Here is a 25403-nt window from a genome sequence, read left to right as displayed (position 1 = left end):
GTATCTATTTTAAAAGTTGCGGCTGGTTTATAAGTGATTAAACGGCTCCAGGGCTAAGCTGCCTAAAGCTCTCCATCAGAATTTCAGAAGCAATTTTTGGCCAAAAAAATCACTACCGCTAGATGGCGCTGATCCAAATGATTATTACTATACTTATACTAGAGCCATTTAATTATTTATAAACCAGCCGCAACTAATTTGATAAATAAAAAATAAAAAGTGAACATTGTTTGTGCTGTTTGCGGCAAGTTTGCAATGTATCTTTCACCCGAAAGTATAAATATATAGGAAGTCAATATTCTCTAAGGCGGAACCGGAACATTCTCCCAATCTCCCTAGATCATATAGCTATATATATGATCTAGGGAAAAAGTTCCTAACCCAACGCTGAGCTACATTCTGAGGTTGCTATGCTAGTGCTAAGCGCTAGAGAATTTTCTGAAAAAGAAATAAGTAAGTATGGGTATTTTTTTCGAAAACGAAGTGCGCTCCGTCCGTAAGCTCCAGCAGTTAATCTTCAAGTATCTCGGTATCCTAGATGACATTTATGTGCAAGGAGAGAAAAGTATGACATGTTATCTCTCTCACACTAATAAGTTAGCTACACATTATCTAAATACTTTGTTTAAAGATTAAATGGCTTAGTGCTTACGGAAGGCATTCGAAAAGAGAGCAAAAAAGGGTACCTTTAGTTCAAAATTAGCCACGCTAGATGGTGCTGACTGTAAACTAAATTTTTTGATGTGTAAGCCCTAAATCGTCTCATCATTGATAAATTTTAAACAATTATACACAGTTTTTTTTTATTATGGTGTACTGACCTCAAAGAGGAATTACATATACTCTCACGTATAATATTTAATAAAAACACGCCACTGGAATTTTATAAAAACAGTCAGTAGGGCTGCCCTACTCCCGGCACCCGATAGTAAGGCGACCATACTAGCCCATTATTTTCGCAAAGGGCAAAGGGCTCTCTCTGTACTTTTTTACTGCCCAACAAACAAAAGAGGTTGATTAAAATTTAAAATATAAACAGCAAGTGACGTTTTTGCCTTGTTTTTCAAATTTAATGTAAAGTGAAAGTCTCGAGTGTTACGAACATCAACGATTAATATGAATCAACTTACATAACACACTCAGCCAAGATTAATTATTTTCATATATCTTGATTTTGAGTTCTTAACAGCACCATTGCAGTTGTAGTGTTGATGTTGTTTGAAAATCGTTTAAATTAAAAGTAAATTCATTGCGATCCTGTGAAAAAGTAAGAATTGATTATTTATTTCTTATGTATCACACAGGATGACAGAGCAGAATTTTCCACATCTGAAGAATGACCGGATACTTAGAGCAATCAAGGGTGATGACGTCGACAAGGTGCCAGTGTGGATCATGAGACAGGCTGGTAGGTACTTGGAGGAGTTCAGGGAACTGCGTAAGAAGCATGACTTTTTTGAAATCTGCCAGACTCCGGAGCTAGCGTGTGAGATAACGCTGCAGCCTATCAACAGGTTTGACCTGGATTGCAGCATTATATTTTCTGATATCCTTGTCATTCCACAAGCTATGGGACTCGCAGTTGAAATGAGGCCTGGAGTTGTCTGTATCTAAATTTTACAATGCTTATTTTTAAAACAGTAGCCAAAAGTTATATGACTGATTGTGTTCAAAGGGACCTGTGCTGCCTCAACCACTGACAGATCCCTCACACATGTCCAGACTGAAGATGCCTAATGTTGAAGTAGAACTTGGATATGTTGGTGAGGCTATTACATTGACAAGACATAAATTGGAAGGCAAAGTTCCCCTTATTGGCTTTGCAGGAGCTCCAGTGAGTGTTTTGCTTTTATCTTATGTAATTTTTGAATAGCAATTGTTGGAATAATATCCTTTTTTCTAAATATTTCAGTGGACATTAATGGGATATATGATTCAAGGAGGTGGAAGCTCTACAATGGCACAAGCCAGAAGTTGGCTGTACAAATATCCAAATGAGTCCCATAAATTGTTACAAATGATAACCGATGTTCTGGTTGATTACTTAGTTATGCAAGTAAAATCTGGTGCACAGGTGGGCTTGTAGCTAATTCAATGATAAAGAAAAGTAGTTTTGTTTTATTTTAATTTTCATACACTTTTCAGTTGTTACAAATATTTGAGAGTCATGGAAATTTTTTGAATGATGAGCTGTTTAAAAAATATTCACTAAAATATTTTATACAGATAAATAAGGAAGTGAAACGTAAACTAAGTAGCTTAAACATTCCACAAGTTCCAATGGTATTATTGTAATTTCATTATTCATTAGCTCACATCATCTCGAAATATAATTATGGATTTTTTCTTTCAAGATAGCATTTCCCAAGGGAGCCACTTTGAATTCGATCGAAATTTTTGCAAAAGAAGCTGGTTATGATGTAATTGGCTTGGACTGGACAGTTGATCCTAAGGATATCAGAGAAAGGGTAGGACCAAATATTACCCTTCAAGGAAATATGGATCCATGTGCCTTGTACTCATCCGAGGTGAAAATAAATTTTGACATATGTTGTCTCAAAGTATAGAGAAATGTGCACGATTTTAATCTATTTTTTAATGATGAAAACATTGCCATTACAGGAAGAAGTACGACAAAGAGCTGAAAAGATGGTGCGTGATTTTGGTAAACATCGTTACATTGCAAATCTAGGTCATGGAATACTGCCAGATACACCTATTAAATCAGTTGAAGCATTTATAGAAGGTATTCATTCTGTATGAAAAAAAATACTATCATTTGAAATTTTTTTAAATATTGACATTATGTGATTCTCTAAGAATTAAGAGGATTTTTATATGAGGATGTATGAGAGATGAAAGGATCTGAGTAAAAAGTAAAGTAATAATTTTCAACATTTATTTTTCTTCTTTTGTTTTTAATTATCAACAATTGCATTGATGGACGACAATTTATGCCATGATCGGATTCATCACAAATTATAATTATTTAGGGGCACGGTTTTATCAAATATTTTCAAATTTTCATTTGCAATTCTCTTACAATATTTTTACTTTTTTCGTTTCATAAATACTTATGAGTTATACTTTATACACGGCCTTTTGTATAAATTATCTTAATGTACACTAAGATTTTAATTTAACATACAGCGCTTTGAACCGCAGTAATAGAAACGTGATTATAATCATATTGATATTATAATTATCAACTACCCGCACGACTTAATTTATACTTTCGAATTTTTTTTATCTTAAGTAAGATGTGACTTACATCTATATAGTAATGAAATATACTACACTATTTACAAGCCAAAACTCTTTACTAAACTACGATACACGTGTTTCGTGATTTTAATTGTTTTGTTTTGAACGGTTCAAATGTGTTTGTTTATCTGTCAACACTCGACAATTTCAATATTAATCATTGAAAAAAGAATTGAAGTATGACGTTCGAAAATTAATAACTTCAAAAAAATATTTCTTACAAGGTAGAGTCATAATTACGAGATCTAGGGAGTAGTGGAATGAATCAATATTTAAAATAAATTTTAACGCTAACTATTAAAGTCTTAAAAATAAGTCTCAAAAAAAAAAAAAAATTTCTGGGAGTATAACAAGACCCACAAGTGCTTCGTGAAAGAAAATGTAAAATTAAATATAATGATTTTGCTGACGAAATACGTTTAAATGTTTAAAGTATCGTTGATAAAGTTAAGTAAAAAACTTCACCAAAGAAAAAATACAATGACTCATTTACCATTTAGTGTAAATCTCGACGTGAAATTTTTCCGATGTGGATATAATATATAGCAGTATTAAACTTCTAACAAATCTTGTATATTATCGATTTGATAAATCTGTACGTGTTAAGAAGTAATTAATTTCAGTCAGAAGTAAAAATAAATATATTTTTCTTATTCTATAAATAAACATCATCACTTGCATGCATGCAATCAGACGTTCTTTCGCCGCGCATAACTTTAGCCTCTAACGCGTTCCCGAAAAATTCGTATCGCTCTGTACTGTACAAGCAATCGCTCTCTTAAATCTTAGAAGGTACAAAAATCTTCGCAAAGAACATTTTGTTGTTTATGGTCCCAACCTCGATAATCGACGACTCGATACCTTTAGCTTTTGGCACTCACGTCATCCTCGACGACTCCTTCCTCTTCCTCCTCGGGCACTTCGTCAACCTCAACTTCATCCTCTTCTCCTTCCTCTTCCTCGACTTCTTCATGCATCTCTTCGTCCTGCTCCTCGACTTCTTCTTCTTCTTCTTCTTCCTCCTCGTCTTGAGCTTGGCTCATTTCCATCTCAAAATTTTGCTGGTGCTGCTCATCATCTTCCTGACTACCTTCTACAATGGCCTCATAGTCTTCCAGGGCAAAACCCGTGCCGTCCTGGAAGACATACTGAGCCATGTCATGGACCGAGTCGTCGTTCTCGAGGTCTGCCATGTTACGCTCTATAAGAATCTGGTTGCCGTCCGCATCATTTGCCAGCATTAGCACCGTTCCATTTAAATTGTGCATGTCGTTCTCATCGACTTCCAGCACTTCGGCTTCGTCATTCATGCCTTCTTCCTCCTCAGCTTCTTCCATCTCTTGACCATCGTGCTCTTCTTGCTCTTCGTGCCTCTCGTGCTCCTGTTCATCCGCATCTTCCTCTTCTTCTGCATCAGCAATCTCTACTTCTCCTTCTTCTTGCTCTCCTTCGACTTCTTGCTCTTCTTCTTGCTCCTCTTCACCTGTAAATACATTTCAAATGTCATAATGCATATTTATGGTACAAAGAGAAAAAAAAGGTGGAAAAAAAATTTAACTTCATTAATAAGATAAATGAGCGCAATCTGTTTTTGCGTCCAAAGAAATGAAAAAGGAAATTTATTCAAAGCTTTTGCATAATGCACCAGAATAAATGAAGACGAATTACCTTCGTTGCTGCTCCTTGAGTTGTCCGTGTGGAAAGCACTGTTGGGATCGACAACTTGGGCTTGCGGGACTTCCTCATCATCCGAATCTTCGTCGTTACTACTTTCTTCCGCGCTGGAATCGCTCTTCTGCTCCTTTTTCATGTCGAGGACTAGCCTAATGCGCTCTTTTCCGTCGTTATTGTGCTCATTACTTTGTGTAGGAGCGGCCAGCATTGGACTAAGAGCTGGTGGTCCGTCGTCTTCCGAGTAATTGACCAGCATAGGCTCTTTCTGCGAGAGCTGGTAACGATCCTTGATCTCACGCTGCTGCTGCTGTTGCTGCTTCTTGAGATACTCGTCGTCGTTGTGGGCATCGTCGTCTTCATCATCGGACTCGGACAGTGCTGGCTCATAGCGCGGCTTCTCGTCATCGTCTTCTTCCTCTTCTTCTTCTTCTTCTTCTTCGTCTACACCAAGATTCATCGTCTGGACCTCGGTCTTGACGTTGACAGGCTGCGGTAACTCGACGACATTTTCCGAGTCCTTGCTGCTGTCCTCTTCGTGGTTCCTCGGTCTCTCGGCGTCACTGCCATCCTCGTCATCGCTGTTGTCGTCATCGTCGCTCGAGCTGTTGCTACTGTTACTGCTACTATCCGAGTCGTTGGACTTGTCGGAGCTGCTGTCGTTGTTGTCAGAGTCCCGAGCTGCGCTCTCCTCCTCTGACTCAAACTCGTTCTCTTCCTCGACATCATCGTCGTCTTCATCTCCGATGAGACTGCCCTTTTCCTCGTTATCTTCTTTGGATATCAGCGATTCACTGGCATTATCACCTTCTCGGGCTCCCATGCACGTGGCAATGTGCTCCTTGAGCTTCTCGTCGTTCTCGAAGGTACGGTTACAACGCTGGCACAGAATATTGCCCTTGCAATTGATGTGTATGCTCATGTGAAGCAAGAGTTTACTTCGCGCATTGTGATAACGACCACATATCTTGCAAGTAAAGTTGTTGCCCGCAGTCGACAAAATAGACGGATGTATGTTCTTCAGATGCTCGGAGAGATCGTCGTACGTAACACAGAGCTTGAGACAAACTCCACAGGTGACGGCGGCCTCGGAGCGATGGAAGCGTATCAGATGCTGCCACAAGTGTTTCTTGGCAGGCCACTGCTTTCCGCAGACCTCACAAGTGCACTCGGTGTTTGTGGACTCGTCGTACACTTTACGCGAGTCTTTGCGCGAATACTTGGACGACTTGCCGGAAGCCTGACCACCTCCAAGAGGCATGAGACTAGGCACTGGCTTTTGACCGGATAACTGCATGTTGATGTCCTCGAACAGATTGAAGTCTGGAATGTTGAGATTCGTCTCGCAGAGCATCGGCTCCGGCTCTTCGCGCTTGATCATCTGCTGCTGTTGTTGCTGACTGTTGCCCTTGAGGTGAGCCTCAAGTATCGACGTTGTCGGCGCTACCGACTTGCGCGTGCACATGTTCACGTGGTCCAGATACAGGACCTTGGTGCAGAACTGTTTTTGGCAGTTTTTGCACTCGTAGTTTTCGCGATCGCGGATCTTCTTCTTAGCTTTGAACAGAGGCGAGGATTCGACCTTCATTCGCTTGAACATGCGTTGTGGATTGGTATTGTGAACGTTGCGGTAATGAGACGCCAATTGTTCGTGATTGAGGAAAATCTCCGGACACATCTCGCAGTCGAAGGTGTCGCTCATCGAGCGTCTGCGTTTTTTCGAATCGTTCGAGTTGCCATTGTCATCGTCGAACGGCTCTATATCGAAATCGAGTTCCTCGGGCTCCTCTTTGACGACTACCTCGGGTCCAACGGGTCCAAGGTCGTAATCGTCCATTTTATTACCCGCAACCTCTAGCCTGTACTGGAACGCGTCCAGTTGGTCTTTGGGAATGTTGTGCACGTGCTCGTAGTGCGAGCGCAGATCCACGTCCGTCGTGAAGACAGCCAGGCACTGTTTGCACGTACGGAAAACCTTGCCGTGGCACTTTTTCGTGTGATCGAATGCCTTCCATTTCGAAGCATACTGTTTGCCGCAGACTTGGCACGTATTGGGTCTGTCCAGTACACCGGGGTGACTATCTTCGACGTGCTTCTTGAGATCTTTGGGATCGTTCATTGGTATCAAACAAATGCCGCACGAGACGCCGATTTCGTTTCTGTGCAAGCTCAGAATGTGCATCTTGAGTTTGAGCTTGTTTTCAACAGTGTCGCCGCAAAAGTCGCAGACGTTCGGGTTACCGTGGTGCTTATGATCCTTGCGGTGAGACTCTAGATCATCTTTCGTCCTGAAGAGCTTGCGGCAACTCTCGAGCTCGCAAGTGAGATCCGGGTGGTGCATGTGATGCATCCGGTTGTGCGTCATGATGCCAAGTTTCGAGGTAATGGTCTCTTTGCAGAGATGGCAGTCGTAAAGGGTGTGATGGTTTTCAATATGTTTCTGTAGACTTGCTCGATCCTTGAAGATTCGCTCGCATGCTCGGCACCGAGTAAGCAGCGCACCTGGATCCTTTCGATAGTTTTGACAGCCCTTCATATGACGACGCAGCAAATAGCGCTTGTGGAAGGACTTGTTGCATTTTTCGCAGAAGTGCAGGCCATCTTCCTCATTGGCCGAGGCCGTATCGTTGTACAGGTTAGTACTTTTGCTGCTGTTGAAACTCTGTATCGACACGTCATTTTTCACTTCAGGCTCGTAACGATGAATCTTGGCGATGTGGGCAGCCAAATGATCCCGAGAGGCACTGGTCTTCAAACAGTAACGGCAGGTGATATCTTCGTGGCCCTTGTGCACACGGTTTACGTGTTTCCACAGATGCGACGTGCGTCCGTAGCACTTGTTGCACAGATCACAGGGGAAAAGATTGTGTGCAACTTTTCGATGGGTGCTGAGATCCTCGAGACAGGGGAACTTGAGGTCACCGCACATTTCGCAGCTAAGATCCATCGACACTGGCTCAATCGGTTGAGGCAGGCCGTTGTCCATTTGATGCGACTCTAGGGAAACTTCGTTCATGGCATCGTGAATGATCAAACTACTGTTGGTGGAAGCTGGATTGAAGACTTCGCCGTCAAGGCCATGGATTTTTCTGTGCCTCGACATTTTACTTTTGTTGGAGTAAGGCCTACCGCAGATGTCGCAACTAAAGTCACCAGTGGTCAAGGGCCAGTGTTTTTGTTTTACGTGCTGGCTGAGCTGCATCACGTCGGGGAAGACTTTCAAACACACGCCGCAAATCAGGGGCACGGTATCGGAGTGTACACCCATAACGTGTTTCCAATAGTCAACTCGACTGCCCCACAGTTTACCGCAAATCTCGCAGGTATTGGGAGAACTGCCCTGCAGTTGATGGTGTTGCGCGTGCTCGTTGCGTAACGTCTTTGTCGCAAAAATCTTGGCGCAGTCGTCGCGCTCGCACCTAATTGACGGTTCATTGCCATGCATGCCGCTCACGTGCAGCCATCGTTCCCATTTGCTGGGATACGAACTGCCGCAGAGCTCGCACACGAAAAACAGATGGTACTGAGCTCGGTTGACACTGCCATTTTGTCCAGTTGGGCCACCGTTGCCGCTGTACTCGCCCAATGGTATGTTACCATCAGTCTTGTGGGCGTTTCTTTGATGCCGAATGAGATGATCTTCGCTAGGGAATGACTTATAGCAGATGTAGCAGTCAATCTTTTCGCTCTCCTCGTCGCAGTCCATGATAAGCTCATTGCCCTCGTTACTATTCATATTTTCGTTGTAGTAGTTTGTATTCAGTTGAACGTATCTCGAAGCATCGTAGCTCGGGTCAATGTTGTGAATCGACACGTGGTTTATGAGCTTTTTCCGCGAATCATGCTGTCTACCGCATATTGTGCAGCTATACCTGTAATGAGAAACCATTCACTGTGTTGAGCCATCTGATACAGAAATAAAAAAAAAAAACCTGGTTTATTAAAATATCAAAGTTTTTTTCAAATACCTTCTCTGTTCAGACATGGCAAGCTTCGATCCTCCATGATACATATTGACGTGATTTTGTAACTGGGCGTTGTCTGAACATATTTTAAGGCAGACTCCACAAGCAAATGCCGCGTATTCTTTATGAGTGGCTCGAATGTGTAGCCACAGTGACGCACGGTCGTTGAAATCGCGTGTACAAATTTCACAAACAAAGACTGTCTCCACCTCAAGCATGTTGTCATTTCCATTCTCGTGTTCGTCGTCGTCATTATCCAAATTCTGCAAAAGTCAGATGCATCACATAAATATCGTAAAAAATAAAATGGATTCATTCCAATATACCACGAAACAACATACATCAGAATAAGGAGACACAGAATTTTCTTTGGCAATATGGCGATCCTCTAGCTTGATAAATGCCTGGTCATTAGCATTTTGCATTGATTTTTTGAGGCACTTATCACTCTCGACCAAAGGCGTAGGATCGACACCGTGCGATGCGATGATGTGTCTGCTTAGAGACGATTTCACAGCAAAGTCTTTCTCGCACAGAAGGCAAATGTAGGGCTTCTCGGCGTCATGAGTTTTTTCATGCTGCTTCAGCTCATCAACTGTGGCAAAGTTAAGAGGGCAGGCTTCGCAGTACCATCTCTTCATATCTAAATCTTGGTTATCTTAACGAAAAAAAAATGATCATTTTTATCATCGGCAAAACGAAATTTTTTCCGTAATCTATTCAACGGGAAAAACCACTTACCTCTATTGGTTGCATTGGCTTGTTTCTTAGCTTTGCTCAACATCTTCTGTCTCTCATCGTACTCCTTTTTCACGATCTCACCCTTGATCAGAGCTTGCTTGAGAATGGTCAAGTGAGGATTTTTGGCGAGCTTAGCTTCCGCGCTCTTGTAGTCCTTGTTCTCGTAGTCGGAATCCATGCTTGACATGTCCGAATTCGGATCCAGCGCGTTTTTGAGCTTAGCTGAAAGAACAACGACACTGGTTTAAAATCGCAAAAAGAAAAATCAAGTCAATGTTCGACGCTCGTCAGTTTAGACTTACAAAAGTTTGATGGATTGTAGTTGCTGTTTGCGGCATCTCTGCGCTGCTGCTCGCTGTGACAGACTCTGCTGTGCTTGTTGAGATCGGTAATGTTGGCGTACATCTTTGGACAGGTCTTGCACTGGTAGCGCGAGTCGTGCTGCTGAGCGTACTGGGTCGCCATCTCCGGGGGCGGAGGCTGTCCCGCATGCCTCGACTTTATGTGCTCCTCGAGATTTGTGCGCGTCGAGTAGATGCGCGAACAAAAGCCACACGTAACTGCTGGATGGCCCCTAAAATGGAGTTTATCCGTTAAGCTTGCTTGTTTTTTAAAAATAATTTAATTTCTATTTTCAACAAAAAGGCTGCTTCCGCTGCTCACCTGTGCGTTGTGGAAACGTGTCCCCAGCGATGCTTGGCGGTTGAGTACGACTTGTTGCAGAGATCGCACTGATACGGCCGCTTGTACGAGGTATGATCGTCCGTGATGACTTTTTCACCGATGACATCTCCCGCCCCGACATGAATGCGAGCGTGAAGTGATAAGTGGCCCTTGGAGCTGAAGGCTTTGTTGCAGAGCGAACAGACGTAGACCTCGTGCTGCTCGTTGCGGTGCTGGAAGACCTCGGACTGCTGTTGCTGCTTCTTCGCTGTTGACTTTGACGGCTGGGGTAGGGCGTTATCCTCCTCAGCCACCATCGCGCTCATCTCGAGGAAATCGCTCGGGTTTGTTTCCATGTCCATCTCGTACTCGTCCGACTTGTGGTCGTCCATGTCGTGATGCTGGTCCATTATGGTGTCCTCGATATCGAGCTCCGTGTCTGACTTGAGCCTCGGGGGAGTGCCCAAGGCGGCGTTCGGATTGACGACAGACGCCTCGGGAATGAGCAGCGGAGCACCGTCCTTGTGCTTGAGCAACTCCATGCGCAGTTCCGAGTACGGCTCCATGTCCCCGTCCTCCTGTTTGATGTGTGTCGGTGATGACTGAGGCAAATAAGACACCGATTATAGTATTTGTGCAGAAATAAAAATGATAGATAAGTGGGCGCGTCGTCGCTTACCTCGAGCGTCTCCGCATGTTTCGATAGGACCTCTTTTGCATTGATGCAAGCCAGCCTGAAGCCAAAGAACTTTTCCAGCTTGTACATGCATCTGTAGCAAAGGCATTTTGGTAGCTTGTCGTCTTCTTCTATCTGCAAAGGAAAAAAAGTACATCATATTAGTTTAAATTTTATCAAAGTACAACATTGAACAATTCACATTATATTATATTCATGTGATTTCGCTAAACGACCTCTTTAACGAATAATCGCAGACAAAATCACGGGTGTACAAGTGTATATTATAAGCGCAGAGAACCGCTGGTTAATAGTGTGTACCGGCTATCACTATCATTCATTGAATCGTCCATTGATCCGATCCGAAAAAGCAATGACAACGACGAAAATTCGTAATTCATATGCCGCGTGTACGTATTTAGTATATGTGTATGTAGGTACACATTATATATATATATGGGTCAAGGTGGGCGCTTGAAAGAGGATAGGTAGGAAGGTATAAGTATAGGACTCGAAACAAATGAAAGGGAATGAGAAAGAGAGGAAATGCACGATTGCACGAAGAGATAACGTAAGAGTTTAATGCACCCTATGTGGTGGTGCAGGGTTTTAGGTGATGTGTCTTTTTACATTTCTCAGCGAGTGGAGGGACGCCCTTACTCTTTGTCGCTAGTTTGGTTGATTTTTCGAGTTCGTTTCATCAAAGGGAAAACCAATATTAAACCCAGGGATGGGAACTGGTGCGATGTGCGCATCAGAAAACTAAGTAAGTAATTAAATTCCAAAACATTCGGGTTTAGTGTTGGCTAATCACCAATGCTGATCCTCTACTGTTTTACATATCGATGAGTACAGGAGCGTGGAATTGGAATCAAGTTGATTCAAAGGTAGTGGGTAAATTCAAAAAATGAACATAAAATCGAACTGCGTGTCTCTGAAAAAAAAAAAAGAAAAAAAGTTTTGAAATGTTTCGAGCGCGGCTCAGCATCGTATAGAGATGAAAAGAGAGTCGGCGAGGAGGAGGAAGGTAAAAAGCATCCGAGAAAGAGAGGGAGAGATAGAGAGCTCAGAGGGAAATTCCGCACCCCTGAAAGAGCGGCCGAGATATTTTCTGGCCCTTATTCTCCGATGCGTTACGTAAAGGCATCATCATCATCGGCACCAACTGCAGCTCAGGAAGGCCCGCGCACATCAGACCACCACCAAATAAGCAGAGGAGAGAGAGAGAGAGAAAAAAAAAAAGAAAGGACGGACAGCGAGAACCCGTGGCGGCCGGGCTGCTGCAGAAAAAGAGAGAACGGGGGCGCGCCTGCACACACGGGGAGAGTCGGGTGCCAGGTGCAGCGCATAGTGTGCGCGGCGATGCGCCACGGAGCCGCGCGCGCACCGGGGGACGCCCCAGGTATATTCTACAGCACCGCCTCTCTCTTCTCACTCTAGAGTATCATATATAATACACTCGGAGAGCCCGGCTCTCGCAGACCTCGCAGTTACCAGTTACCCAACGTACGCACACACACACACACACACACATACACATACATAATAAATACAGGTACACACGGTGCATGCAGCAAGCGCAAGAGGGAGGGAAGCTCGGACGGGCAGTATATCGAGCGGCCTCAGGTATAACCGGACAGCCTTGGCTTCGCCCCGGCCCGAGAGACCCGAACCGGCGCGCTTGCCTGATGGCTGCAGCGTGTGCATGCTTCGTTCTCTCTCTTTCTCTCTTCGTCCGTCTCTTGCCCATAATATATACCTATACGTTTGTACAAGTGGGTATAGGTTTCGTGCAGCTAACTCTCCCCCGAGCCTCATGCAGGATGCATAATAGCGCCTATAGGCCGCTCCGGTCAAGCTGACCCCGCTTCTGACGTAGCATGTACTTACTTGCTAGGTGATATCTAATATATTTTTAGAGAGAGAGAGCGAGTGATCGCTTGTCTTCGTTCGTTTGGGTCATTACTTTGGCCTTGATGAGTTTCACGCGATTTTACGGCTCGGTAGTTTTTTTTTTTTTTTTTTTTTTTTTTTTTTTTTCCTCCAAAAGAAAACGGGGGACGTTTTATCGTTGAAGACACGTTTCCTTGAAAAAAATCATCAAAACTTACGAAAAAGGGAGACCGATCGGCACATCAGTTCCTTTACGCCTAAGTATTTGTATGTGTTTTTGCCGGCTCTCTCTCATTCTTATCCTCATTCAAGTTTCAAGATATAGTGTGTATGTGTGTAATAAGGTATACGCGTTACTTTGGTACTTGGTACACGTTATAGTATGGCCACAGTACCATATGCCCCATATGCCTAGTTGGTTGCACCAGCTCGGTGCAGCGGTGCACACACGAGCTACAGCAACAACAAAACAACGGTAACATTATAGGCGCGCGAAGATGGTTACGTAAATGGTATACCCGGAAAGAGGGAGAAAAAGAGGGACTCAGGAATGCAGATGGACTGAAGTTGTGCACGCATACAATATATATATATATATGTATATATATATATACTTGCAACGGTAGAAAACAACTTTTCAGGTAAAAGGATTACCTATGTACTCACAACATAACTTAATCTCAAGGCTTGTCTACGCGAGACGGCGTGGGTATGATATTTTTTTTATGATTATGGTATACGCTCTGATACTTGGATACGACATCATCGTATTATGTCATCACCGGGTACCGGTATCGGTGTAAAAATGAAAATAAAAAACCCTCCATCAGTCGCGAGAGCAGCTCGATTTTATTGACCACTGACCAAGACATGTAATATGTTACGAAAAAAAAAAAAAAATACTTAATAAATAAATAAATAATACAGGGCAGCATGCACGTAACACGTATGCATATCGAAATTCGAAATCAGGCTGAAGCGAGCGCGGAAGTTGCGGAAGCACCGCTGTCGTGAGCATGACACACGCGAAAAAGGAAAAGTAAAAAACAAAGTAAGTACGCCTTCCTCGCGTCGGTCGTGGCTCGTCCGTTCTTGCGGAGGACGTGGCAGCTGCGGCGCGAAGCTTATATACGAGCCAGGCCTGGCCTCCACGTCGCCGCCGCCTCTCCGCTCCCCGTCGCCGGCGGGTAGCCGCAAGAAAGGGAGAGAGAAGAAAACTTTCCGTCCTCCTCCTCCTCCTCTGCTCCTCGTCGTCAACGCCGTCGTCTTCGTCGTGTCGCTCGATCGTGTTCCCCGGCTCTCTTGTACATACATACGTAGCTCTCTCTCCTCTGCTCGAGGTAGCGGTGTACGTGCATGCAGAGAGGCGCGACGTAATACTAATGTAAGTGTATGTGTGTAAGTAGGCACGGTAAAGTGGATATTATTGTATGGCAGAGCCAGTGAACCGTCGAGGTCAAACGAGTCGAGTTATAATCGTCGTCGTCCTGGTTTGTCTGCTATTTTTGTTCTTTTCAACTTCATTATCGATGCGTCCTTCGTTTCTTAAGGTAATAAGTATTTCCACTCTTTTTAATTATGATTGCTCGAAATCTAGAAGCCGAGAAAAAACGATGAAGACGTTTCTTTAGCATCAAGGCAAATGCCTACCTTACCGACGAAGACCTCGCGAATTCGAATAACCTCAAAGTTATTCCAAAAAAGTACAGTTGTGACGCTGTTGTAAGTAGATACTGGTCGGTGCTTGTGTGAAACCATTAGTATATGGTTTTGTGGGGCCTTTAGTTATGAACAAATGCAATAATTAGAAACGGCAGTAAATAAAAGGAAACAAGCTCATTATCAGTTGACTGATAAAATGTACGAGACGAGAGCTCTGATTGAATATGTGTGTGTACATAATTGCAAAAGGCGAGGAGAAGCAAACTGGCATTCCGTTCTCTCGGGGATCGTGCAGCTTACGTTGTCGTCGTCATGTCCCGGACATGACGAGTCCGCATCGCGACTGCTGCAGCAGGCCAAGGAAGAGGAAGGGGAACGCGCTGTCGCCGCTTCTTCTTCGGGCGACAAACATGTCAGCGACGTTGCTGCTGACGCTGCATCTCGGCTTAGCTATTATACTTATGTATGACCACGGGGAGTAGGTATGTGACACGCTGATTTAGGATACTGCAAGGTATGATGGTACAGCCGAGGTCGAATTTGCGAGACGATATTAGGTTTCAACGATTTTCCTCCGTTATGAACGACCTTTGAACGAAGGACTGGAGCTGAGCAAAAAGAAAATCAACAAGGCAACACGTATTCCCGGGTGATTTTTTTGCTGCTAAGTATGTACGGATGCACGTGTATTCTCGAGGTTTTCCATCAAAAGTTATTGATGGCATAAATGATTATAAACAGGTCCATTATTTAATATTCAAACAAAAGAAGATACTCGTGAAAAGGATAACCTAACTTTTTAAAACTGAAAATTTTAGGATAGCCAAACCAAGGCACCGGACGAACGAACCTGAGTCCATACCTACAACTTATCGAAAATTCGGACCCCAGAAGCAGGCACATAGTTTCAGGGAGAGAAAGCAGAGTTTCCACGTTCTTGTAATCATATCCTTAGATTTTTGGCACGAGGTCCAGAAGACTATAACAACTTCGCGTCGACGAGCCGCACTTTCTTGCTTATGATAGTTTCAAAAAGAGTAAGCATTGGAATTTCGAAAGTAAAGAGAAATATGAAAATCCAGTACATATTATATTGATATACTCTTATATTGTAGGTTTATTTACTAAAACAAACGAAGGCCACCATCGTGTGCTACGTGTATACCTACAAGCTTGTATGCGCATAGTACATCCGGCCACATGCAAATAACAGTTTGATACCGACACGTGCTATTTCTGTAAAAAGCTATATGCAGAGCCGGTTGACCGATTTTACGGCTGAAAGGGGCTGCTGAAAAGGTGGGTTGTGTTATCGGTACGGAGGCCAGGGCTCTTTGATGGGCTAAAACTCCGATACTATAGTATCGTATACGTGGAGAACGAAATGATAGATGTGTGTGCCCACACCACCACCCCCTGTGCAGTCGTTGGCCACGAATCGATAAATCGGTTATGTAGGTCCCTTGATTCTCGTGAGCTTCAGTTGTGTGGATGTGTATTATGATGTTGTATAGCGATCGAAAGTTCCACGTGAACGGGTCTTGGATACATATCGTACGACTTGATTGTGAAAATCGGCCCAAGTGTGCATCGAGTTTTTTTTATTAAACTTCATAAGATAAAAATATGTTCGTACGGTGAAACAGTCACCTCAAGTGTGTGATATCTTCTATGACGTATACAGGCATTTATTGCATCGTAGTAATAGAATACTGCCGACGCGCTACAAAAAATATTTGAGTGGATGTTACGTACCAGTTGATGACTCAAAGTTTTAACAAGTAAGTATACAGAGGATATACAACACCATCTTTCTGTCCAAAGCAAATCACGCGCAAGTGAGGGTCAGGAAGGAAAAAAAAAAAAAAAAAAAAAAAAAAAAAAAAAAAAAAAAAAAAAAAAAAAAAAAAAAAAAAAAAAAGAAATAAAAACACCCTCGACAACGACCCGGGGATCCACACGCGCGGCTGTTTCGATTCCCCGCCAATTTCCTGGTGCGGGGGTAGAGCAAACGAGAGAGAACGAAAAGCGAGCTCCACGCGATCGATTTTTCGCCACTGCGGCTCCCTGTATCTTTCCCTCCTCGCCATCATCCCCGTCGAGCGGCAGCGTGTTTTGTATACCCGCACCTACATATACATAGTACATCCAAGCCGGGCTCCAACGTTACATCGTAACTCGGCTCTGTTGTTGAACGTTACACGGGGAAAGAAAGTAAGAGGGGCCGGGGGGAGAGCTCGCCGTGAGGGTGACCTGCCGCGCGTGTGAGTGAAAAAGGGCTGTGGCGATAGCCGGCACACACGCGTTATAGGTATATATTTACCAGGAAAGAAGGTCCAAGTTACTGCTGGTACTGAAGGAATATAATCGAGCAGGAAGTTTTGGGCTGCAGGCCCGTGTGCGAAAGAAATTGGCCTTTTGCGGGCTATTTTAGATAAGACATTATTTGACCGTGCCTATTGTGCATGGGCGGGTGAGTAATTAACTTTGAGTATGCATGATTGTACTTTATTACAATACTGTTACGTTTTGATAACTCAGGGATTAATATTGTGTATAGGTCGTACTTGCGTGTTATCTGATGGATTTGTTGTTTTGTTGACAGATTTGGAGCAGCGATCGGCCGGATCAAGTAAGTTATACAGTAGAGTGCGCGCAACGATGAAACGACTAAAATTGAAGTGCCCTTGCCGATTTAGAAAAGCTCTATACATAAACAGGTGTACCCAAAATAACGCTATGGTCTAGAAAAAATCGGCCGGTTCTCATAAACAGGTACCAAAGCACAAAATTAAAGAGCGACATAATAACAGCCTATAATATGTTCACGGCAAATAATACTTGTTAGGATACAATTGAGCTTTTATCTCTCTGTGTGGGGGGAGCGGGAGGGGAAATGGCAACAATAACAGTCTTATCGGGCCTGTAAGATTTTTTTTTGTTCCCGTGCGGCCAATCACTACGAGCAAGCAACCAAGTATTTGATTTATCACAGTCTCCCAATCGACGACGACGACGCTGATGTTTTCAACTCTGGTAATTTCGTGCCAACGAAAACTACAGCAGCTGCTGCTTTACGAAGAAGGTGGTCTCGGCCGAGAGAGCAGCGTGTGTGAGTAAAAGTGTATACATCGTCGACGACGACGACGAAGTTGCGGGTATAAAAGCTTGGTAGTAGGTATATATTCCGCACACGGATAGAGGCAGAGGTAGGCAGGCAGGCAGGCAGGCAGACACGTAAGCGACGTAGATAGTCAGCGGCGTCGAGGCCAAAGAGACAGACAGGCAGGAGAGAGAGAGAGAGGGAGAAAGACATCGGAGTATAGCCGAGCACGCCTTCCCCGGAGCGTATGGGTATATGATACAATACGCCTCTCTACAGTGGTGTATGCTGCAGAGCCAGACAAAGAGCAAAAGCGAACGAGAAAGAGGGGACGACCTCGAGGGGACGAGAGAGAGAGAGAGAGAGAGAGTATATCGGCGTGGTAGCCAGCCAGCCATCAGCAGAGGAGGAGAGAGACATGCGGCATAGCAGCACCGACGACCGGAGCCAGGGAACTGCTGTTGCAGCCAGCGGGTGCGGTTACGTGGAACGCTGACTGCTGTTGTTGGATAGGGAGAACGAGAGAGAGGACAACGACGACCAGACGACGAGGGAGAGATAGAGAGAGAGAGAGTATAACTTGCTTCTGGCTGCATGAGTATACCCTGCCTAGGGCCGCGCGCCTGCCTGCTGCTCGGGTTCTTTGGCTCCGACTCTTTATCTCCATCTCTCTTTTTCTCTCTGGCTGATGGCTGCGGTGGGGCCACACGCACCGGGTGTTCGGGAAAGAAAAATGTATAACTGCCGTCGCTCTCTTCTGCAGCTTTTCGTATATTCGCTGTTATTGCTCGACAATGCCCAGCATGCGCGTAAAATATTACTATGCCCCGGCAAATTTTATTTCTTGTCTATGAAGCTTTGTTAATTAATTTTTTGTAAATTAATTCGTGACTTTGGCGCGCGTAATTAAATTTCATCTCGGGAGTGTTTTGGTTTCTAAAGTTTTTATCGATGTATGTACCACATAATAAGAGATTATTCTCGCTGTATACCTACTTAAGTTAATATTTTGAATTCAAAGATTCCTACGAACAAGCCATTCATTCGCTCTTTCATCTCGTTTCATCTTTGACTCTGAATTATGAAATACTTACGTTAGTAAATCACGCACAAAATGTGAACGTATATTTGGTACATCAACACTGCGCGATGATGATTATTACGCGATATTTTACGCGCAGATGAAATATCGTGTCATCCCCGATTTTCGTAGTATAATGTATGACGTATTTTATTCGAGTGAAAAAGAAACAAAAAAAAATCCAACTCCTCAATTGTTAACAAACTATTAAGAAGGAATGTTGAGTAATAATTAACTATTTTTTTGAAATAAATAACGGGGCTGGATCATTCAAACAGTAAAATACATCCTTGAAAATTTGCAAAACGGATTTGCGTAAAGATTAGAAAATCATAACGAATGATTAAACATCCAATTATATTGGTACAAAACGTGATTGTACCAGGATACGGCTCCAAATAACCCTGCAGATAATTGTTTTCCCCCTACAAGAATTAGGTACCGTTTCTTCTTGTTCCACATAATATGATTCGTGACATCTAATTGAGCTCGGATTGGTAATTCTCCTTTTATTTCTATAGCTACTTATTATGTGTGTGTAAAGTATGCACACAAAATAAGCACCACTCGTCGTATTATCGTTCTCTCCCACGTGTAGTCTCGTATTATCCAACCTAACCCTAGGCAATCGTTTTCTGTTCAAGAGAGAGAGAGAGGCATGGTATCAGGGAGAAATAGATGCCATAACTTGTTTTTTTTTGGGTTTAAACAGAGTTTTGAAAAATTGCAAAAAACGTGGTCGCTAAATATTCGCTACTCTGATTTTTATGATTTAAAAAAAAAAAAAAAAAAAAAAAAAAAGGCTCTACCGTAATGTATTAAAACCTTGCGAGACAAAGTTACGACAGATACCAACGCATACACAAATATGAGTTGGTTAATTTATTTATTTGCAAAGATATTAAATTTATGATGCAGGAAAGCCAGTTGTACGCACATATTCGTCATGTATTTAATGTTCAAAGTAAAAAAAAAAAGCCGCCTCGCGCTCGAATAAACTTAATGCACGTTTAAATAGCCGCGCAGAATTCAACCGTCATTGATTTGATCCATAGCGAAAATTACAACTTACTGCAGTTGGAAGAAAAGAAGTGTGCAAAATGTAGTTTTTCGATTCCCCATTTGATCACAGCTTTGATCAGCGTAAGTACAATTTGCGATTCAACTGTGGAGTTACAGAAGCTATAAGCTCAACGTTGCGTGGGAAGAGAAAAATTCTCGAGGGGAAAAAGGAAATCGGCTTCTTGTTCAAGGATGGAAAGCCTAGGAGGTACAAAGTAGGTACCCGGTGGTGATGGTGCGGCGACGTGCATGGCGGGGCAAACTACGCCGTGGTTCTACAACGTAGGTGTAGCGTATATATTATACGTACACACGTTAGCACCACTCCTCGTACCCGCTCGCTCGACCAGAAGTAGGTAGCAGCAGCAGAGCGAATCGATTCCCCGCCGCTGCTGCTGCTGGCAGCTCTAGAGAAAGAGGCGGGACGAGGGAAGAAGGGAGCAGAGAGCGGGCGGCTTGCGACAACGACGATGACGAGGCGATGCTGCGCCACCGCTACGTATACCACCTATATACACACATGCGTCGTCGGGTACGGGCGTTTCGCGCTGCTGCCACGACGACGACGACTATCACCGGCGAGGAGGAAAACGAGGACGCCGGGGGCTGGCCGAGAGAATTGTACGGTAGGTCTGGCAGCAGCGCCAGAGTCCCCACCCGGAGGGAATCGATGCTGCTGCTGCTGCTGCTGACGAACACGGTGGCAGCGGTGGCGCGGCGACTACGAGGTTGTGCAGCTCGCAAGGCTATACAGAGGAGAAGCAGACAGAGACGGACGATGTGTGGTGTATACGTTGCCTGGTTTAGTTGGCGGCTGACTCGGCGCCACTCGATCGATTCTACCTCTCTACTTCTATATGACGTCCAGTTACGTCGAATCCAGGGTTTTTCCATGTTTTTTTTTTTTTCCCCTCTCTTTTAAAACTACGAACAATGTCACGACGTTTGCTAAAAATTTACTTTCAACAAGGTCTATTGTGCTCTTCATTAACACTTATCCGTAAATAATGATAGTGATAATGAGTATGTTTGTACAAAAAAAAGTTGAACAATATGTACATATCCTCGAGGAAGGGAGCGGAGGGTGTTTTGGTCTTGTAAAAAAAAAACGCGCGACGCGTGTTTGCCTCCGGTTTTGTTTGTTTAATTGTGGGCAACCGATTTTTAGCGCTAGTACGGCAAGCAATGCATCGAAAATACATTTTCGACGTGTATCATGGCCTCCAATTTTTGTTTTGTTTTTGTTGCACATCTCTTTCGACAATTATTTGCAAAGAGCCGAGAATAGCTTGGTTCAGCGAAAAAAAGTTTCTAACGGACATTCCCAAAGAAAAATAACGAGAGAACAAGGAAAGTCGGACCCGACTACTCCGCAAGATGGTCGTCGACGTCGTCATCGTCGTCGGCCGTAACTCCAACGCTACACGTACTTATACAACAACCACGTCTCGTGACTTATCTCCTGTAGCTCTCGCTCTTTTTTTTTTTTTTTTTTATTCGTTTCTGTCAGTTAGCTCTGCTGCAGCAAATATGCACTCGCACATGACAGAGACGTCAATTCATACGCTGTGTTGACTGGATGCAATCATCTCTGTCAATTTAAATTTTACGGATAAGCAACGCCTGCGGAGCGTAGGAATGTAGTAAATACACAACCTACTGATAAGGTAATAACGCATGCATGGGCACGTAAAAGCTCCAACGCGTGACTGACGCTCCAACGCGGAGGTTGGAGGAGAAGTTTGCCGAAGCACCTGGACGTGTCGGGTCATTTCAAAGACGCGCCCCGCAGCAGACAGAGGGGAAAAAAGGGCCACGGACAGAGGCAACCTCCTCGGACTGACAGCCTTAGCAGCTTTGCTGAACGAAACGAGGCCGGGGTCGAGAGGGAAAAAAAAAAAAAAAAAGAGAAGGACGAGGACGACTTGGCTTTGCCCGGCAGCGAAGAGCGAACGAACGCACGGACACACAAATACCCATACATATATATATATAGGCGCGGACACGCACGCATACTTGCACGTTTGAGCGCCTTTGAAAAGCAAAGCTGTGCAGGCCTGTCTGTAAGTATACTTAGGTAAGTAAGTAATGCCTGGACACAAGAAGAACAGTGTAAGAGGAAGGCTCAGCAGGGAAGACAGGAAGGAGAGGAGAAGAAGAAGGATGGGAACTATAGGTGCTGATGTGCGTGCAGTGTTGCTGCTGAGTCAACGCGTTTGGGTTCCTCCGTCCGTGTGTGTAATTTATGAGTGTAAACCTATACAACACGAACACGGGAATTTCGGGAAGAAAGTTCAGCGAGAGAGTGAGAGAGAGCGGAAAGAGAATTTTCCCTTCTCCGAGGGGAGAGCCTCGAATGAATTTCGGACGTGGCTGTAAGGTTTTTGCGTCGTTCGTAACTTATGCAAACGAACTTGTACGATGTGCGCAAAACTCAGCACGTGCCGTCAACGTGAACTTCCTGGCCAATTTTTCACTGCACCTCAACCGCTCTAACACAACGTTCTGTTTTATGATATTTGTTGATTATACATGGAGGGCCAAGAAAATGATTCTCGTATGAATTACATGCATCGAGGGAAAGTAAAAATGTAGTGGAGGAGCGCGCGAGTGCGAAAAAGCTCTATGTACAAGTGCATGTATAGAGACACGCGACGATCACAGTGTTCCGACTAACCTGTCGATTCGTAAATTTTTAGTTTTTTGTCGTTGCCCTCACAGCGTTGGTGTTTGATATTGTTTGAAATGTCGCAAATAAGAGATCGAGCGCGTGAGATATTGTAACGTAACAGAACAGCGCAAATTTGCATACGCGCTTTTTCGTTAGCTCCACAGCGCTGCAGGAATGAGAGATTATTGACGGAGACAAGCGCAAGTCGCGCAAAAAAAAAAATTAAACAAGCGCCACTTAGTGTCTTCAACTTCCGAACGAATTTGACGAGCTTTCGAGCGATATATTCACGTGCTCTGTAGAGCCCTGATTCGTTCAATCGAATATTTAGAAAGCGTGAGTTGTAGTTAAAAATTGCGCAAGGGTTAACGAAACAACATTGGAAATCCTGAGACATTATATTGAAGTACAAAAGCTTGCCGACGACAAAAAATAAACAATAACGGCGTCCAATCCCGTGCGTTAAATTCAAACTTTACTTTTGGCGGGAAATAACAAATTACATTCAGGATTGCTCTCTTGTGTGCACATTTCAAAACTAGCAGACGACTTTTTTTAAACGCGCCGATAAGACGCCGATTTTATTTGAAACTGTAAGTTCAGCATCCGATCGACAATTACAAGCGCGTAAAGTTTATGATTTTTTTAACGAGTAACAAACAAAGAGAGAAAAAAATTGGGCTCGAACATATTTCTTGCAAAATAACAACCAGCAGCTTGGTTTGTTATCCTGCGGAGGTATGATAATAAAGCGCACTATCGAAAAATGACCATGCTGGTGAGCGAAAAATGTGTCCATGCTCTTTCGACGCGGTTGGCAAGTTAAAATAAAAGGCACCCCGAAAAAAAGCTATCTCTACCTGGAAGCACGAGAAATAATGCGCAATACCACGTATATTATCGTGCCGTAGAGGATGTGGATGAGTAAGTATCCCCGGGGCCGACGCCGTCATCGATTTTCTCGAGAAAAAGAGAGCACGCGCGTGTCCGGTCCGGTGTTCCTTGTCCTGTGGTGTACGAGATACCGTATACCAGCAAAAGACAAACAAAAAAAATGACCACAACGTGCGAAAAAGAAAAAAAAAACAAAAAAAACAAAAAAAACAAAAAAAAAACAAACAAATAATTAAGTGCACATACCTTGAATGGAAGAAGCGTTTGTATCTTCTCGACGAGCTGTCGTTTCTTTCCTTCCAGACCGAACAGGTCCATCTTGACGGCATCGACAGTCGCGCAGAGCCTGCACAGCTCGTGGTACCTTTCCTTCGGTATGAGGGGCTGCATATTGTCGCCGTGTTTCGGTGTTATCTTGTTTGGAAGATCCTCACCCAATCAACAACAACAATGACAACGGTGAGCGGTGTCAAGGAAGAATCACGCGAGCGTCGGATGGACAAATAAATGAAACTCGCCGTGGCAGCGGTGTAGAGCGCGCGTGACGAAGACTTTCTCTCCTAGTTGGTGTCAGAGCTGCGTGCCCCGTCTACGTCGACATCGAGGCACAGACTGTGGCTGATGGCCGGCCTCGGCGCTCTTCTCGCCAGGCCAGCAGCGGTAGGCCGACCGACCTCGATGACGACGAGCAGCGTCCCCTCTCTCGCTCTATCTTGCTCGCTCGCCCGCAGGCTCTCCGCTGCGCAGCAGAGAGCAGCAGGCCTCTTCCTCGCGTGCCCGTGTGCCCGCCCTCGACACTCTTCTTCTTCCTCCCTCTTCTCTCCTCGTAGCGCGACTCGCTTCTTTTCGTATGTCGCGTTCTGTTCTGGCTATAGGCGCCCGCACCTTGTAACCAACACGCACACGTTGTTGTTGTTCTTGCTATAAACTACGCGCACCAAACGCACCGCAGTAATCGTGCTACATCGCTGCAGGGCCCCGGAATCGGAAAGCCAAAGACTCGGGAGCACTCACTTTTTTTATTTTTTTATTATTCGTAGCACTCTTTCTGTACACTCTCAAGTAAACAAGGTAACGAATGTGTAAAATATGTAACGATGCGTGTCGGGTTGACTTGACAAATCAACGGTGGAAGCTCGTTAACGAGAGAAAAGTCACTCTTCACTCCTCGCAGACGTCGACGGTATAACGTGAACGCACCAACTGATGGCGAAGCTCTCTTGTTCTTTTTTAATCTTCGATGCTATGCACTTTTTGTACCCTAGGTAACCTAACTGATGCCGCCACCGCCGTTGCGTGGACGACGTCGTTGAGCTGCCAAGGTGAGGCCGAGACTGAGCGCTGTGACGTCCTTTCCTCGTTCGCGGGCCGTACGTAGTAGCGGTAGCGAGCATAATACCCACCCGACCGTCCAGTGGGAGAGGTAACGCGCAGAAGAGAGAAAAAGAGGCCAAGCCGAAGCGAAGCCGGTCGAGTATGAGGCGGAGAACTCTCGGTGGCGCGCGCTCGAGGAGTGGGGCGGCAGAGAGTCGTTGCTGCTGGTGCTAGGTGGGTAGGTAGGTGATGTATGGCCGGCACAGAGCAAGCAGACAGCTGCCACCGCTACCTCGACCTCCGGGATAAACGGCCGCGCGCACCGTCATCGCCGTACAATCGGTACAAGCACAAACGCACCAGCGAAACTTCAATCAGTGTGCTACACACTTTCCTTGATAGTATAATTATATATTACACACCAGCCAGCCTCCACTGTTATTGTTATTGCTGCGCCCCCGCTTCCCAACCCCCTTGTACACACAGGGCGCAGCCATATTTGTTTACGTCTCTGTGAACCATATTGTTCATTTTTTTTTTTTTTCTCAACTTGGTTTTAGAAGTGCTCGGATCTAAGTGTAAGAAAAAAAAAAAATGTTAATGACATACCGTAATAGCACGAGCCTTAAATGAAATTTTTGTTTTCTCGTTAGACGCGATTTCAATAAGATATATAAATTCGTATAAATTTTTAGTAATTATCGACTAATGATAAGGTAGATTTCAAATACAAGTTTGGTACA

At 44.2% G+C, this 25403-nt stretch overlaps 2 protein-coding genes across 3 annotated transcripts; one reads left to right on the top strand and one right to left on the bottom strand.

The window, feature by feature from the left end:
- Positions 1 to 958: 958 nt before the first annotated feature.
- Urod (uroporphyrinogen decarboxylase) lies at positions 959 to 2949 on the top strand. 2 transcript variants are annotated; one of them, XM_014355387.2, is made up of 7 exons: positions 959 to 1012; positions 1305 to 1602; positions 1676 to 1834; positions 1913 to 2074; positions 2146 to 2283; positions 2355 to 2528; positions 2623 to 2949. In XM_014355387.2, the coding sequence occupies exons 2-7, from the start codon at positions 1306 to 1308 to the stop codon at positions 2761 to 2763; spliced, it is 1071 nt and encodes a 356-aa protein (XP_014210873.2). In that variant the 5' UTR covers positions 959 to 1012; position 1305; the 3' UTR covers positions 2764 to 2949. The 2 variants fall into 2 exon arrangements, with proteins under 2 accessions (XP_014210873.2, XP_014210872.2); XM_014355386.2 differs by lacking the exon at positions 959 to 1012 and adding an exon at positions 1025 to 1240.
- LOC106641120 (uncharacterized) lies at positions 2929 to 24998 on the bottom strand. Its single transcript, XM_014355385.2, has 9 exons — positions 23593 to 24998; positions 10984 to 11115; positions 10305 to 10906; positions 9944 to 10215; positions 9642 to 9863; positions 9242 to 9558; positions 8904 to 9163; positions 4933 to 8807; positions 2929 to 4747 (listed from the first exon to the last, which is right to left on the bottom strand). Exons 1-9 carry the CDS (start codon positions 23734 to 23736, stop codon positions 4128 to 4130), a joined length of 6444 nt encoding a protein of 2147 aa, XP_014210871.2. The 5' UTR covers positions 23737 to 24998; the 3' UTR covers positions 2929 to 4127.
- Between the last annotated feature and the right edge of the window lie 405 nt (positions 24999 to 25403).

This window comes from Copidosoma floridanum, unplaced genomic scaffold, assembly GCF_036245765.1.
Source record: "Copidosoma floridanum isolate Cflo_tuat_1 unplaced genomic scaffold, Cflo_Japanese_pri ptg000014l, whole genome shotgun sequence".
NCBI classification, from domain to species: domain Eukaryota; kingdom Metazoa; phylum Arthropoda; class Insecta; order Hymenoptera; family Encyrtidae; genus Copidosoma; species Copidosoma floridanum.
Note: the sequence above shows the minus strand (reverse complement) of the source record. Positions and strands in the feature narration are given on the sequence as shown.